General features: G+C 55.8%; 1 protein-coding gene across 1 annotated transcript in view; it reads right to left on the minus strand.

Moving 5' to 3' along the window:
- Positions 1 to 454: 454 nt before the first annotated feature.
- The window catches only part of klhdc3 (kelch domain containing 3), a 48,647-nt gene continuing 33,773 nt past the window's right edge, over positions 455 to 15,328 (minus strand). Inside the window, 7 exon segments of the mRNA XM_052024765.1 lie at positions 455 to 922; positions 3,382 to 3,460; positions 4,114 to 4,187; positions 8,606 to 8,714; positions 11,614 to 11,700; positions 13,576 to 13,744; positions 13,747 to 13,794. Of these exon segments, the coding sequence (XP_051880725.1) occupies positions 856 to 922; positions 3,382 to 3,460; positions 4,114 to 4,187; positions 8,606 to 8,714; positions 11,614 to 11,700; positions 13,576 to 13,744; positions 13,747 to 13,794 (633 nt within the window). The 3' untranslated portion in view covers positions 455 to 855.

Here is a 15,328-nt window from a genome sequence, read left to right on the forward strand (position 1 = left end):
TCCATTGTTCAGAGTTTATGGACCGTTTTGTGAAATCAGACCCAGTTCCCGCTCCTGTAGTCACCGCCAGTGACCCCGGGTTTGGGGGGGGGGGGCAGCCCTGGCTCCTGCTCCCTGACACCACCCAGTGACCCTGGGTCTGGGGGCCACCCAGTGCTCAGGCTTCACTTGCCCAGAAGGTGCTCCAGCGGGCTGGGGCGGGGGGTGAGGGAGGGAGCTCCTGAACTCTTTGGGGAGGGAAGTGGGTGACATGCAGAACTCTGACCCCCCCCCCCCCCAACTGACCTCGTCTGCCCTGGGCCGTCACCTCTGACCCCACCCCGGGGGAACGGTGGACTCTTTCCCCAAACCCTCCCCCACACAGTCACAACATTGTCATCTTGCATTCCCCACCCCCCCGTCCGAGCCCCCCTTCCAAAACACATCTCCAATAAAAAGAGCCCCCCCCCCACCTGGGAGTCTCTCCCACAGGAGAACGAGAAATTCCACCCCACCCCCCCCCCACCCAAATCTGCCCCCGGCTGGGGGGGTCTGTGCAGGGCAGTGAGAGAGCCCAGGCTGATGTGAGGTATATCCTGCATCAAGCACCTTTCGGTAAGAACATCCGGCCCGGCTGCCTGCTGGGACCCCAGGGTGGGGGCGGTGAGGGTGAGGTGGGGGGAGGACTTGTCTGTGTGTCCGCCGAGCGATCTCACGACCTGGAAACATTCCACCGCACGGCCCCCCTCCCTTCCCCTCCACTCCTTGTTTGGCATCATGAAGTCTGTCCTCGCCCCTCCCAGCAGATGGGGCATAGCAGATGGGGCATAGCACACGGGGAGCCGCTCTGGCACCGGACCGGGCAGGAGGGGTGGGTTATCCGTGGGACGAGAAGATCGGCCGACTGATGTTGCTGTTTGTTGTCATCGCTGTGAGTTCCCACCTGTTGATGACACACACACACACACACAGAGTCAGTACTGTGTCCCCAATAAACCCCTCATTCACCTACCCTAAATGAAGGGAGGCGAGTCATTTTCTACCCTTAAGATTTATGTGAGAAGCACCTGAATCTCTAATTTACAACTGTGCAAAAATAACAAGAGAAAATGCCAGAAACACTCAGCAGGCCAGGCAGCGTCTGTGGAGACAGGAGCAGGGTTCACATTTCAGGTCCACAGACACTGCCTGACCCAAGTGCGGGGGGGGGGGGGCGTGGTGTGGAGAGGGAGGAAGAGGGAGGGGTGGGGTGGGGGGGGGGAGTAGGAGGATCCAGGAGGGAGAGGGGGAGGCAGGAGAGAACGGGAGGAGAGAGAGCAACTGGGGACGTGAGTGGGAGGGAGCGAGGCCAGGACTCAGGTGTCGGCTCCACTCTGACAGACCAGAATGGTCCCCACTGTCTCTATTATTGGTAGGCTGAATTAATGTGGTTAAGATGAATATTTTACCAAAATTTATATTTATTTCAAGCAATTCCAACTTTTGTTCCGAAATCTTTTTTTGACACTATTGATTCTAAAATTCTTTCATATATTGGCAGAATAAAAACCTAAGGTTAAGTAAGAAATATTTACAAAAACTAAAAAAAGGATGGTGGTATGGCCTTGCCTAACTTTAGATGATATTATTGGGCAATTAATATCAGATATTTAATTTTTTGGATACAAGATTCAGATGTAATTCAATGCCCCAAATGGGTACACCTTGAGTCCCGATCAGTACTTGAATTTTCATTAGTTTCTGTTTTTAGGAGCTTCACTCCCTTTTGCACTTACCAAATTAAGTAAACATATGATAACCCAAGTGTAAACATACAATATGAATATGGTTTTCAATTTTGTAAATTTTTTGGAGTGAATAAATTTAATCTAACAAGTCCCATTCAATCTAATTTTTTTCTTTTATCCATCTAGAGTTGACTCAGCTTTTTCCATATGGGAAAGGAAGGAATAGTATGTTTTCGTGATTATTCATTGATACTGATTTTCATCTCTGAACAATTGTCTAACAAATACAATTTGCCTAGATCACACTTTTTTCAATATTTGCAAATTAGAAATTTTTTAAAGCTGCTATACCCTCTTTTCCCACACTTACAAAACTGAAATTACGGAAAAAAATTTTTGGCTTAATCCTTGTCAGAAGGGCTTGATAGCAATATTTATGATTTAATTATGAAAATTTGTTCAGAACCACTGGACAAAATTAAGAATGAATGGAAGAGTGAACTCCAGACATCTGTACCTACAGAGACTTGGAAGAAAATTCTTCATTTAGTTAATACATCTTCGATGTGTGCCAGGCATTCTTTAATACAGTTTAAGGTAGTTCACAGGACCCATATGTCAAAAGATAAGCTAGCTCGTTTTTATCACCATATAAATCCTATATGTGACAGATGTAAATCGAATGTGGCTTCTTTGACACATATGTTTTGGTCCTGTCCTCTTTTGGAAAAATATTGGAAAGACATTTAACATTATTTCAGATGTATTGAAGATTGATTTACAACCTCACCCTATCACTGCAATTTTTGGATTACCAGGGATAGAGTCTGGCCATTTATCTGCTTCCGCTAATCGTATGATTGCCTTTGTTACATTAATGGCCAAAAGATCCATTTTGCTTAAATGGAAGGATCCAATACCCCCTACTACTTTTCAATGGTTCTCCCAAACTATATCATGTTTAAACTTGGAAAAAATTAGGAGTGGTACTGTTGATCCTTCGCTTAAATTTGAAGATATTTGGAATCCATTTATTCAATATTTTCACATGATGTAGATCCCCTTTCAATAACTTTCCAACTTAGAGGAACAGAGTTGATGACATAATATTGCTCTGTTTCTACTGAGAAATTTTAGCCCAGTTTTTTTTCCTTTTTTTTGTTGTTTGCTTTTTTTGGGAAGTTTTTTTGTTTCGTTTAGTTTATATTGTTTACAATTTTTCTTATTGATTTGGGGATTTTTTTTCTTTTACATATCTAATAAATCTTTTTCTTTCCTTTCTTTTATATTATATTCATTTACTAAGAGATCATTGGATCTACAGATTTTTTATATTTTGTTGTTCTTTATGACAATCTCTGTCATGATTGTTCTCCTGATCTTTTTGTATTACATGTATAAATATTGATGCTATATATCAATCTGTATTAATTTGAAAACTAATAAAAAGATTGAAAAAGACAGACTGAACAGCATCTCCCGGGCCAGCTCTCTCAGCTCCCTGAACCCCAGCCCCTGCCATCTCACCCGACCCCCCTCCAGCACTGTTCCAAGACCCACCCCCTGCTCCACAAGGCACTGCACCCTTGTAGTGAGGAACACTCCTCCCCGTGTCCCAGCCCATGCAGCAGACCCCCACCTCAACCTGGGACCATCCTGGACGGAGTGCACTTGCCTGATGTCGTGGGGGAGCGCGGACTGGTCCAAGCTGTACTGTATCACCGCCAGCTTGCACAGGGTCTTCAGACTTGGACCTGCAGAAGATCAAGCAAACCCTTGGACACGGGGGGACTGAGACAGGCCCAGAACGTCTCTCACACCTTTCACCCTCCCCCCACCTGCACACACTGACCGTAGTGGGCACCATCCACACAACACACTGCGGTCACTGACCTGGGCCACTCCGACGGGACCTCCCGAACCCAGACAAGGGCAGTGGGTGCAGGGGAACACCACCACCTGCAGGTTCCCCTCCCAGTGCCACCCCCTTGAATGGGAAATCTCTCCCTTTCCTTCACCGTCACCAGGTCTAAACCCCAAAACTCCATGCCCACCAGCACTGTGGGAGCACCTTCCCAAGAAGGAGCGCAGTGGGTCAAGGAGGCAGCTCTCCCGCACAGGGAGGGAGGGAGGGAGGGGCAGTGAATGCAGGACAGAGGTTAATTGAATGTTGAGGCAATGGCCTCACTCCCTGGGTCAGCAGGAGGAAGGGTCTCTGTTGAGGTACCCGTGGTCTCACTGGGATGATGCACCAACTGCCCAGCTGTGCCAACATCTGGATGAGCACTGCATTCACCACACATCTGTCCCATCCCACGGCAGCAGGCAGTATTGGGGGATAGTTGCTCCCTCCGCTCTGTCACCTGAGGAGGAGCAGGGAGGGGGGAGTAGGGAGGGCCATACTCACTGAAGTCCAGGATGTAGAGGTCGGAGTGATCCATCAGGTTAAACTCGTCACCCATTCCTTGCTCCGGGCACGGACTGTGGGACAGAGAGAGGGGGCGGTCAGGCAGCAGCGGGGGGGGTGGGGGTGGATGGAGACCAGCCTCTCCCTCACCAACCTCCCTGTGGCTGATTCCCACCCCCCACCACGGTCACCCTCACCCCACTGCAGACAAACTGTGTCACGCCCCGAGAAAGGGACAGCCCCACCGCCTTGTGTCACCAGGGCCAAATGGCCAGCTCCTGCTTCTGTTCCCTAACCCCAGCAGTACTCTGCTCCACAGCACTGTTCCCCTGACTGTGCACCCCTCCCTCGGATCCCCCCACCCTCCCAACCCTCCCTCAGGCTGCCTGTGACGGGACAGAGCTCCCTCACTACCTCTTCACCGACTCTCACTGGCTCCCTAATCCCACCTAACATCGAGGTGTTTAGTGCCTCGCACTTAGGCCCCAGCCTCGACACACAGACACGTCCCCGGGTACCTCCCAGGGGCAGCAGCGAGGAGGTCGGTGCGGAGGAGAGGGGTGGAGGAGGCTGCGGTGGGGACTCCAGAGCTAGGGGCCCCTGTACAGCTGCCGTGGTCAGGCCTGGGACTGACCAAGGTAGTGAGTGTGGTTTAGAGTTGGGACCACGTTACAGCCGGAGTGCAGGACGCTGAGGGCTGACCTCAGGAGGTTTATAAAATCCTGAGGGGCAGAGATAGGGCAGGACGGTCTCAGTCTTTCCCCAGGGGAGGGGAGTCTACAATCAGAGGACATGGGGGTGGTGGGTGTGTGGAACAAGCTGCTAAAGTGGTAGGAGTACACTGACAACATCGAACCTTTCCTCCGTTCATGGACTAAGGGCAGGCACCTTGGTGAGCATGGACAGGTTGGGCCAAAGGGCCTGTGTCTGTGCTGCATTACCATGCGACCCCGGTGCGTACACCCCCACAGCACCCCGTGCAGGGGGTGAAGTGCTGCAGGGGTAGGGGATTTGGGCGGGGGGAAAAAGGGCGGGGAGTTTGGAGGCAGAAGGACAGGTTTGCTCCTGAACGTCGGGGATGGGGTGCTGGAGGTAGGGAAGGCACACTGTGCCCTGCCACAGACCGAGCTCGGAGAAGTGGAGACAGGGGCCCTGTTCGTTTACTACCCTGCCCCGACTGCGATCCCTGTAAAACTGCCTCGCCTAGCACCGGGACGGTCGCTGCCTCAGCTCCAGCGGCTGGAACCTCACCGGGTCTGTGGTGAGCGCACTGACTGCGGTCTCTCCTTCTCTCCACCCTCCCCTCTCACCCACGCACCCCCCCCCACGGGAACTACCAGCACTGCTCTCCTCCCAAGCAGTGAACCACGGTGGGAAGCAGAGGCTGTCAATTAAACAGGAAGCAGAGACACTGCTGGGTGCAGGGAAGGGCGAGGAGCGACCTTCCACCACCCAACCCCTGGTCATTGAGGGTCTTGCTGTTCTCTGCCCTTTATGCTGCAGGGGCAGTGCCCACAGCAGTCGGCTCTGCCTCACCCCCTGCCCTCCAGTCCCGGCTACGACCCAGTTTGTCCTGATCCACCCCACTGATCCTCCCACAAGTTTGACGCCTCTGTTAACCTGCCACCTGTCCCCCTGCAAATGGCATCTAATCCGGCCGAGTGGGAGGTGCTGCACCTTGGGAGGTCAAATATGAAGGGACAGTTCACTGTGAATGGCAGGACCCTGAATGGCAGTGATGGACAGAGGGAGCTTGGAGTCCAGGTCCTTAGCTCCCTGAAAGTGGCTGCAGGGGTTGACAGGGCGGTAAAGGCGGCGTAGGCATGCTTGCCTTTATTGGTCAGGTCATTGAGTTCAAAAGTCGGGAAGCCACGTTGCAGTTATGTAAAACTAGGTCACACTTGGAGCACTGTGTGCATTTCTGGTCACCCCGTTACAGGAAGGATGTGGAGGCTTTGGAGAGGGTGCAGAAGAGGTTCACCGGGACGCTGCCTGGATTAGAGTGCATGAGCTAGGAGAGGTTGGACAAACTTGGGTTGTTTTCTCTGGAGCGGTGGAGGCTGAGGGGAGACCTGATAGAGGTTTATAAGATTATGAGATGCAGGGTTATAGCAGATCGAGTCTTTTTCCCTGTCAAGTACAAGAGGGCATGTATTTAAGGTGGGAGAGGGTAAGTTTTGTTTTGTTTTTTTTTATAAAACAGAGTGGTGGGTGCCTGGAATGTGCCGCCGGTGGTTGGGGGTGGAAGCAGATACAACAGTGGTGTTGAAGAGGCTGTTAGACAGACACGTGAATCTGCAGGGAATGGGAGATGTGGATCATGTGCAGGCAGAAGGGATTTAGTTTAATTTGGCATCGTGTTTGGCACAGACAATAAGGGCTGAAGGGCCCGTTCCTGTGCTGTACTGTCCTGTGATCAGTGGTTACAGCAGGTGAACCCATCGCCCCCGCCCCACTGAGACACACACGCAGCAACAGAAGGAGTGGTATCCCTTTAAGAATCCGTGGATTCAGGCGGGTGAAGGGGATGATATCCCTCACCCCACAGGAGCTGTGTACTTCTGTTATCTGCAGTTTTCCACAAACAGCCGACTGTTATCGTGGGTCTGGATTGGGACTCGATGAGTCCCTGGGGTCAGTCATTCCCTCCCTCACTGGACACAGGTCAGCAGCAGGGAAGGGGCAATGCCTGGAGCGTTACTGCTGCCTATCACCAGAGGTGTCAGGAAGGAAGGGAGACACCTGATAGCAGCAGTAATCTCCATTACGTAGATGGAAACATCAGGGTCTGCCTGGCAGGAAATGGAAAAGTGACCTGATGTGAAGCAGATGGCTCGGGTAACAGCCAGGCACAGGGGGGGGGGGGGGGGGGGGGGGGGAGGGAGGGAGGGCGGGGGGGGGGGGTGCAGGGAGAATGCGAGGGAGGGAGGGGGGGGGGGGGCGCCGGGAGGGAGGGAGGGCGGGGGGCGCAGGGAGGGAGGGAGGGCGGGGGGGCGCAGGGAGGGAGGAGGGCGGGGGGCGGGGGGGGCGCGCAGGGGAGGGAGGGAGGGAGGGGGGGGGCGCGCAGGGAGGGAGGGCGGGGGGGGGCGCAGGGAGGGAGGGAGGGAGGCGGGGGGGGCGCAGGGAGGGAGGGAGGGCGGGGGGGGCGCAGGGCAGAGGGAGGGAGGGAGGGGGGGCGCGCAGGAGGGAGGGAGGGCGGGGGGGGGGCGCAGGGAGGGAGGGCAGGGAGGGGCAGGGAGGGGGAGGGGGGCGCAGGGCGGAGGGAGGGAGGGAGGGCGGGGGGGCGCGCAGGGAGGGAGGGTGGGGGGGGGGCAGAGGGGAGGGAGGGAGGGAGCGCAGGAGAGTGTTGTCGCAGACAGAGCAGATGGAATGAGATGGAAGTGCAGGGACAAGGGGCTGCCCACCCAGGTGAGCGCCGCGCTGTGGGAGGGGGCAGCAGTGTCAGTGACACAGGTTGGGGACAGGGTGATGGCCCAGATCTCCAGCGGGCAAGGAGTGCAGCCTGGCTGGTGTCAGGGGGGGGAGGGGCAGGGGTATCCCACCCCCTCGTCCTGCAGCACGTGGGAGCAGTTCCAGTGTGGGGGCTGTGCGGAGAGGCTTAGACTGGCTCAGCTCCCCCCAGCCCTGGTCAGTCCAGTTCCAGGAGCACATTTCCAGGCAGATAAGGCAGAGAGTGCTCCCAATGGCCTGTCAGAGGCAGGGTCTGGTCCAGGACCCCTCCCCTCCCCAGGCACAGAGGCTGGGAGCTGCAGCAGGAAATAGTTTCTGATCGGGGCCTGCGATCTTTATTGGAGGGGCAGAGGGTGGGGCAGGGAGGGGGGTAGGGGCAGAGAGTGGGGTTAGCAGCCAGCACCACCCAAGGCCAGGACTGGAACCTGTAGGACCAGGAGTCAGCCACAGGCAGCCACACATTCTGATCCAGACTGGGATTTTCCCACCAGCTCCTGGACAGACACTGCCCTCCCCATGGATGAGAGGCAGTGGGCATCTTGTGGGTCGGGTGGGGGAGGGGGGGGCAGACTGCTCCGAGGGTCGTGGGGCTCAGGTGGGGAGGAGTGAGGCTGGGGGTCTTTTATCTGCGGGAACAGGGCCAATCGGTATTGACCCCTCCCGAGAGCCCCCAGCTCCTCCGCCCCCATCCTCATGCTCTTGTCATTACACCCAGGCCATGGATACCACATATCTGTCCTCCCTGGCCCCGGACAGCCTTGAACCTGCAGCTTAAAAGTCTCGGGACAAGGAGCCACGTTCGTGGTGGGGGGGGGGGGGGGGGGGATGCTCAGCTGACACCACCCCCAACGGGGCTGCTCCCTTGGACCCGACCCCAGGGAGTTCCCTCTAGGTTGTCCGCACCCAGCCAGAGGGAGGGGGGCACTGGGCTCAAACATGTGCCCACCACCACCCCACAACCACTGAACCCCTCACGTACCCAACCCAGCCCAGCAGCTCCACAGGGGAGGGGAGGGGGAGGGGGCTACTGTCCCACACTCACCTGGTGCCTCCGAAGAGGATGATTTTGTCTCCCACCATGCAGCAACACTGCCTCCGGCGCGGACACGGCCCCTTACCCTTGGGTTCAACCTTCCTCCATGTCGCCGTCTCTGAAAGGAAGGCTGCCCGTCAGCTCTCTGTCACTGCCAGCGCTGGGCAAGGCCCTGTCTCTCTCACACCCCCACACATCATTCCATCCCTCCAGACTCATCTGATTAACCTCAACCCTGCATTGCAATCTCCCCCAGGAAACCTTTCACCCCTTGTTTACTGACAATCTTCCTCAGCCTTAAAAATACTCCAAGACTCTATACCTCCAATTGTGGAAGAGAGTTCCAAGATTCACAACCTTCAAGAAAAATTTCTGTCTGAAATGGACAATGCCTTATTTTTAAACAACGATCCCTGGGGCAGGTTTTCCCCCCACACAGAGGGTGGTGGGTTACGGAATGAACTGCCAGAGGAAGCACCCTCTACAATTGGTATTGGTTTATTTATTGTCACTTGTACCGAGGTACAGTGAAAAACTTGTCCTGCATACCGATCGTACAGGTCAATTCATTACAGCAGTGCAGTTACATTGAGTTAGTACAGAGTGCATTGAGGTAGTACAGGTACAAAATAATAACAGTACAGAGTAAAGTGTCACAGCTACAGGGAAGTGCATTGCAGGTAGACAATAAGGTGCAAGGTCATAACAAGGTAGATTGTAGGAGGTCAGAGGTCCACCTCATTGTATAAAGGAAACATTCAATGGTCTTATCACAGTGGGATAGAAGCTGTCCTTGAGCCTGGTGGTACGTGCTTTCAGACTCCTGTATCTTCCTGCCTGATGGGAGGGGGAGGAGAGAGAATGACCAGGTGGGTGGGGTCTTTGATTATGTTGGCTGCTTCACCAAGGCAGCGAGAAGCATAGACAGAGTCCATGGAGGGGAGGCTGGTTTCCGTGATGTGCTGAGCTGTGTCCACAACTCTCTGCAGTTTCTGGCAGTCCCAGGCAGAGCAGTTGCCACACAATGTTCCATCACACTCTTCGGGCACAGGCACAGACACCTGACTGGTTGCATTGTGGCCTGGTACAGCAATTCCAATACACAGGAAACCAAGATGCTGCAGAGAATAGTGGACACAGTCTAGTCCACCACGGGCACAGCCCTCCCCACTGACAGCATCTACAGGAGCCGCTGCCTCAAGAAGGCAGCATCTACCATCAAGGATCCCCACCATCCGGGTCATGCTCTCTTCTCACTACTACCTTCAGACAGAAGTTTTGAGGTTTCGTTCTGTGTGTTGTCTGAAGCTACATGCCTATGATGCTGCTGCTGTTTTTGCCTGAGGGTTGTGAATCTTTCAGACACTAAAATAAGTGGTATAGTGGGCAGTGAAGAAGGTTGTCAAAAATTACAGGGGGATCTTGATCAGCTGAGTAAGTGGGCCCAGGAATGGCAAATGGAGTTTAATTGGGATAAGTGTGAGGTGTTGCATTTTGGGAAGTCAAACCAGGGTAGAACTTTTACAGTGAACGGCAGGGTGCTGGGGAGTGTTGGCGGACAGAGGGACCTTGGAGTTCATGGTTCACTGAAAGTGGATTCACAGGTAGACAGGGTGGTGAAGGCAGCTTTTGGCACACTGACCTTCACCAGTCAGGGCAGTGAGTATAAAAGTTGGGAGGTCATGGTGCGGTTATACAGGATGCTGGTGAGGCCACACTTGGAGTATTGTGTTCCGGTTTGGTCGCCCTGCTATAGGAAAGATGTCATTAAACTGGAAGGAGAACAGAAAAGATTTACGAGGATGTTGCCAGGACTTGAGGGACTGAGTTATAGGGAGAGGTTGGACGGGCTAGGACTTTATTCCTTGGAGCGTAGGAGACTGAGGGGTGACCTTACAGAGGTGTACAAAATCATGAGGGGCATAGATTGTGCACATTCACCCCATCTTTTTCCCCAGGGGTGGGGAATCAAGAACTAGAGGGCACAGGGCTAAGGTGAGAGGGGAGAGATTTAACAGGAACTTGAGAGGCAACTTTATTTATAAAAATGTGTATGGAACGAGCTGCCAGAGGAAGTGGTTGAGGCAGGTAGAATAACAACTTTTAAAAGACAGTTGGACAGGTCCATGGATTGGAAAGGTTTATAAGGTCCATGGGCCAAATGCAGACAAATGGGACTGAGCTTGGATGGGACATCTTGGTCAGCATGGACCAGTTGGGCTGAAGGGCCTGTTTCCGTGCTGTGTGACTCTGTGAAGGAGGTACAGAAGCCTGAAGTCCCACACCACCAGCTTCAGGAACAGCTACTTTCCTACAACCATCAGGTCTTGAACTGACCTGTACAACCCTGACCCCACCTCAGCAACGGACCACCTCTTGCACTACTCTGGACTTGTGTTTCTTTTCGCACCTCAAGTCTTTTGTTTTGCACACTTTTTTTCTTCACGGTTTTATACAACTTGCGTATAATTTACTCTGTCTGTCGTCTGAAGTGATGTGGCAGCATTTCATTGCCCTGTACCTCACGCTACCTGTGCACATGCCACAAACTCCACGACTTCGTCGTCTTTGCAGCATCAGGAACTTTACCTTCAAAACCACACTTGCAACCTCCCAGCCTGGGGGTGGTGTGCACCAGTGCCCAGGTTCCCCCCCACAAGCACAGCATGATCCCAGAAATATGCAGGTGGTGCTGGGCACGCCAACTGGTACCCTGGCCCATGTACAGAGGGTGCACGAGGCCAGAGTCACAGGGGCTGAGGACAATCACTTGTCTACACTTCATCAATAAGGTATAATTTTGGAAATTAATCCGGCTTGGGACTCCCCACCACCTCTCTCCCACACTCAGGATTCTCCCACCTTAATGCCCACCCAGTGTGGGTGTAACTGGTGGCTGGTGTCCGGGGGGAGTGCCTGTGTGTGTGCGCAAGGGGTGGAGTGAGGCTCTCCATCCTGACAGGCTGTCTGGAGCCCTGGGAAACCACTGCCATAGTGCTGGAAAACCTCACCCTCACCTGGATTGTACTTCCACAGGTCATTGAAGTGCCGGTCGAGCCGTGCGTTGTACCCGCCAAATATGTACAGTTCACTGTTGTAGGCAACTGGAGGGAGGCAAGAGACCAAAAGGGAAGTCAGGCAACGGGAGGAGCAAAGGGTCCCTGCACCCCACAAACCAGCCCTGGCACCCAGCAGCACTGGGGAGGAGACTGGGTCTGAGGCAGCTCACAGTCTCACTGGCCAACATTGTGCTGCCCTTCCCAATACCCTCCAGGGAGGTGTGAGCAGCCCTGTGAACTGCTGATGTCTGTTTTTTATTCTAGGGATGTGAGCTCTGCAGGCTGAGCCAGCAGTTAGTTACCCATCCCTTAGTGCCCGAGAAGGTGGGGGTGAGCTGCCTTCTTGAACTGCTGCAATCCTCAAGGTGTGGGGATACCCACAGTGACGTCAGGGAGGGAGTTCCAGGATCTTGACCCTGTGACGGTGAAGGAACGGTTGATATATTCCAGTCAGGATGGTGTGTGGCTTGGAGGGCACCTTCGGGGGTGGGGGGGGGTGTTCCCCATGCTTTTGCTGCCCTTGTCCTTCGAGCTGGTAGAGGTGGTAGGTTTGGAAGGTGCTGTCTGAGGAGACTCGGTGAGTTGCTGCAGTGCCTCCTGTAGATGGTACAAACTGCTGCCACCATGTGTCGGTGGTGGAGTGAGTGGATGGGTGTGCATGGGGTGCCTATCAGACAGGTTACTATTGTCCTGTGTGGTGTTGAGCTTGTTGAGAGCTGTTGGAACGGCACCCATCCAGACAAGAGCGTTCCATCGCACAACTGAGCCAAGCCTTGCAGATGGTGGACAGGCTCTGGGGAGCCGGGAGGCGAGTTACTCGCTGCAGGATTCCCAGCCTCTGACCTGCCCCTGCAGCGTGGTGAAGGTATAACCACAGAGCGTTGTTGGAGCTTCATTCATCCCTGAAAATGAAGGGGGAAATACTACCCACCCCTTCCAGTGCCACCCCCAGAATGGGAAATTTCTCACTGTTCCTTCCGTCACTGGGTCTAAACCCCGAAGCTCACTCCCCACCAGCACCGTGGGAGCACCTTCCCCAGAAGGAGTGCCGTGGTTCATGGACGTGGCTCACCCCCACCCTCTCCCACACAGGGAGGGAGGGAGGGAGGAGCAGTGAATGCTGGCCTTGCCAGTGGCACACAGTACCCAGGACAGAGGAAAGGCTGGAACTGGGTTAAGAGAAACACTTCAGGAATCCCAGCCTCCAACACCCAGGCCTCACCTGAACTCAGGATGTCTCAAACAACGCTCCCTCAGCACCACCTCTGCCACAGCACTGCCCCTCCCACAGTGTGACCCTCCCTCAGTACTAGCCTTCCCACAGTGTGATCCTCCCTCAGTACCACCCCCACCCCGCACTGTGATGCTCCCTCAGTACTGCCCCTCCCGCAGTGGTGGAGCTCCCTCAGTACTGCCCCTCCCGCCAGCGTGACTGTCCCTCAGTGCCACCCCTCCCTCAGTGCGACCCTCCCTCAGAACCGCCCCTCCCTCAGTGCGACCCTCCCTCAGTACTGCCCCTCCCGCAGTGTGGAGCTCCCTCAGTGCCGCCCCTCCCGCAGTGTGGAGCTCCCTACAGTGCCACCCCCTGACTGTCCCTCAGCGTGCCCCCACATGTGGACCTCCTCAGTGCCACCCCTCCCACAGTGGGACCCTCCTCGTGCCACCCCTCCCACAGTGAGGATCCCTCCCCTCAGTGCCACCCCTCCCACAGTGGCAACCTCATTCAGTGCCACCCCTCCCACAGTGGGGACCCTCCCTCAGTGCCACCCCTCCCACAGTGGGACCCTCCCTCAGTACCACCCCTCCCCACAGTGGACCCTCCCTCAGTACACCCCTCCCACAGTGGGACCCTCCCTCAGTACCACCCTCCCACAGTGGGTACCCTCCCTCAGCGCCGCCCACCCCAGGACACAGACTTACACGCCGAGTGGCTGCGCCTGCCCTTCGGGCAGCAGCTGGGTGGTGGGTGAGTCGAGCCAGTGGTTTGGTCTCCAGTGTCGAACACCTTGATGCGGTTGCAGTAGATCTCGTTGTTGGAGTGGAAGGGCCCGAATCGGTCGGCCCTGCCCCCAAACACATACATCCTGCCCTGCCCAGCACTGTGGCCGAGTGGAAGTCTCTCCACCTGGCCGGGTTACCCTGGGGGGAGGGGGAGTGGGGGCAGGTCAGGAGGTGTAGGGGCCATGGAGGGGGAGGGAGCAGAGGGGAAAGAGACAGACAGAAGTTGTCAACCTGCAGTCCAGGAGTGAGGAGAACAGATCCCCCAGGCTCTGGGCAACCCCTGGCTAATCACACTGATCTCCACATGGTCAACATACAACAAACAGCAAGGGTCCCAGCACCAGTCCCTGTGGTACCACCGGTGGGACCCTTACTGTTCCAAAACACCATCTGGAGGGGCTCAGCAGGTCAACAGCACCTGCAGAGGGACATCAACGTTTCAGGCTGGGACCTCCACTTGTGTAGCATCCTGATGGAGGTCCCAGTTCGAAGCACCAACCATCCCTCCACCCCCACAGATACTGCCTGACCCACTGAGTTCCTTCAGCAGTTTGTTTTTTGCTCCAGGTTCCAGTATCTGCAGTCTCCTGTGTCTCAATTCCAGATCCAATTTGCCACCTTGCCCCAGATCCCATTGGTGCTAACTGTTTGGGCCATTCTCCCAGATGGCACCTTGTCAATGGCCCAACCGAAGTCCACGTAGGCTACATCAACAACAGTGCCCACATCAATATATTTTATTACATCATACTGCTCTATACCGTCCCGTCACACACTCCCGGGGTCAGACACGGGGTGAAGCTCCCTCCGCACCGTCCCGTCACACACTCCCGGGGTCAGACACGGGGTGAAGCTCCCTCCGCACCGTCCCGTCACACACTCCCGGGGTCAGACACGGGGTGAAGCTCCCTCCGCACCGTCCCGTCACACACTCCCGGGGTCAGACACGGGGTGAAGCTCCCTCCGCACCGTCCCGTCACACACTCCCGGGGTCAGACACGGGGTGAAGCTCCTCCGCACCGTCCCGTCACACACTCCCGGGGTCAGACACGGGGCGAAGCTCCCTCCGCACCGTCCCGTCACACACTCCCGGGGTCAGACACGGGGCGAAGCTCCCTCCGCACCGTCCCGTCACACACTCCCGGGGTCAGACACGGGGCGAAGCTCCCTCCGCACCGTCCCGTCACACACTCCCGGGGTCAGACACGGGGCGAAGCTCCCTCCGCACCGTCCCGTCACACACTCCCGGGGTCAGACACGGGGCGAAGCTCCCTCCGCACCGTCCCGTCACACACTCCCGGGGTCAGACACGGGGTGAAGCTCCCTCCGCACCGTCCCGTCACACACTCCCGGGGTCAGACACGGGGCGAAGCTCCCTCCGCACCGTCCCGTCACACACCCCGGGGTCAGACACGGGGCGAAGCTCCCTCCGCACCGCCGTCACACACCCCGGGGTCAGACACGGGGCGAAGCTCCCTCCGCACCGTCCCGTCACACACCCCGGGGTCAGACACGGGGTGAAGCTCCCTCCGCACCGTCCCGTCACACACTCCCGGGGTCAGACACGGGGCGAAGCTCCCTCCGCACCGTCCCGTCACACACTCCCGCGGCACAGATCGAGTTTGTCAGGAAAGTACTGCCATCTGGTGGCACTCCTCAGTACTACAGGTGA

The sequence above is a fragment of the Pristis pectinata genome, chromosome 10 (assembly GCF_009764475.1).
Source record: "Pristis pectinata isolate sPriPec2 chromosome 10, sPriPec2.1.pri, whole genome shotgun sequence".
Classification (NCBI taxonomy): Eukaryota; Metazoa; Chordata; class Chondrichthyes; order Rhinopristiformes; family Pristidae; genus Pristis; species Pristis pectinata.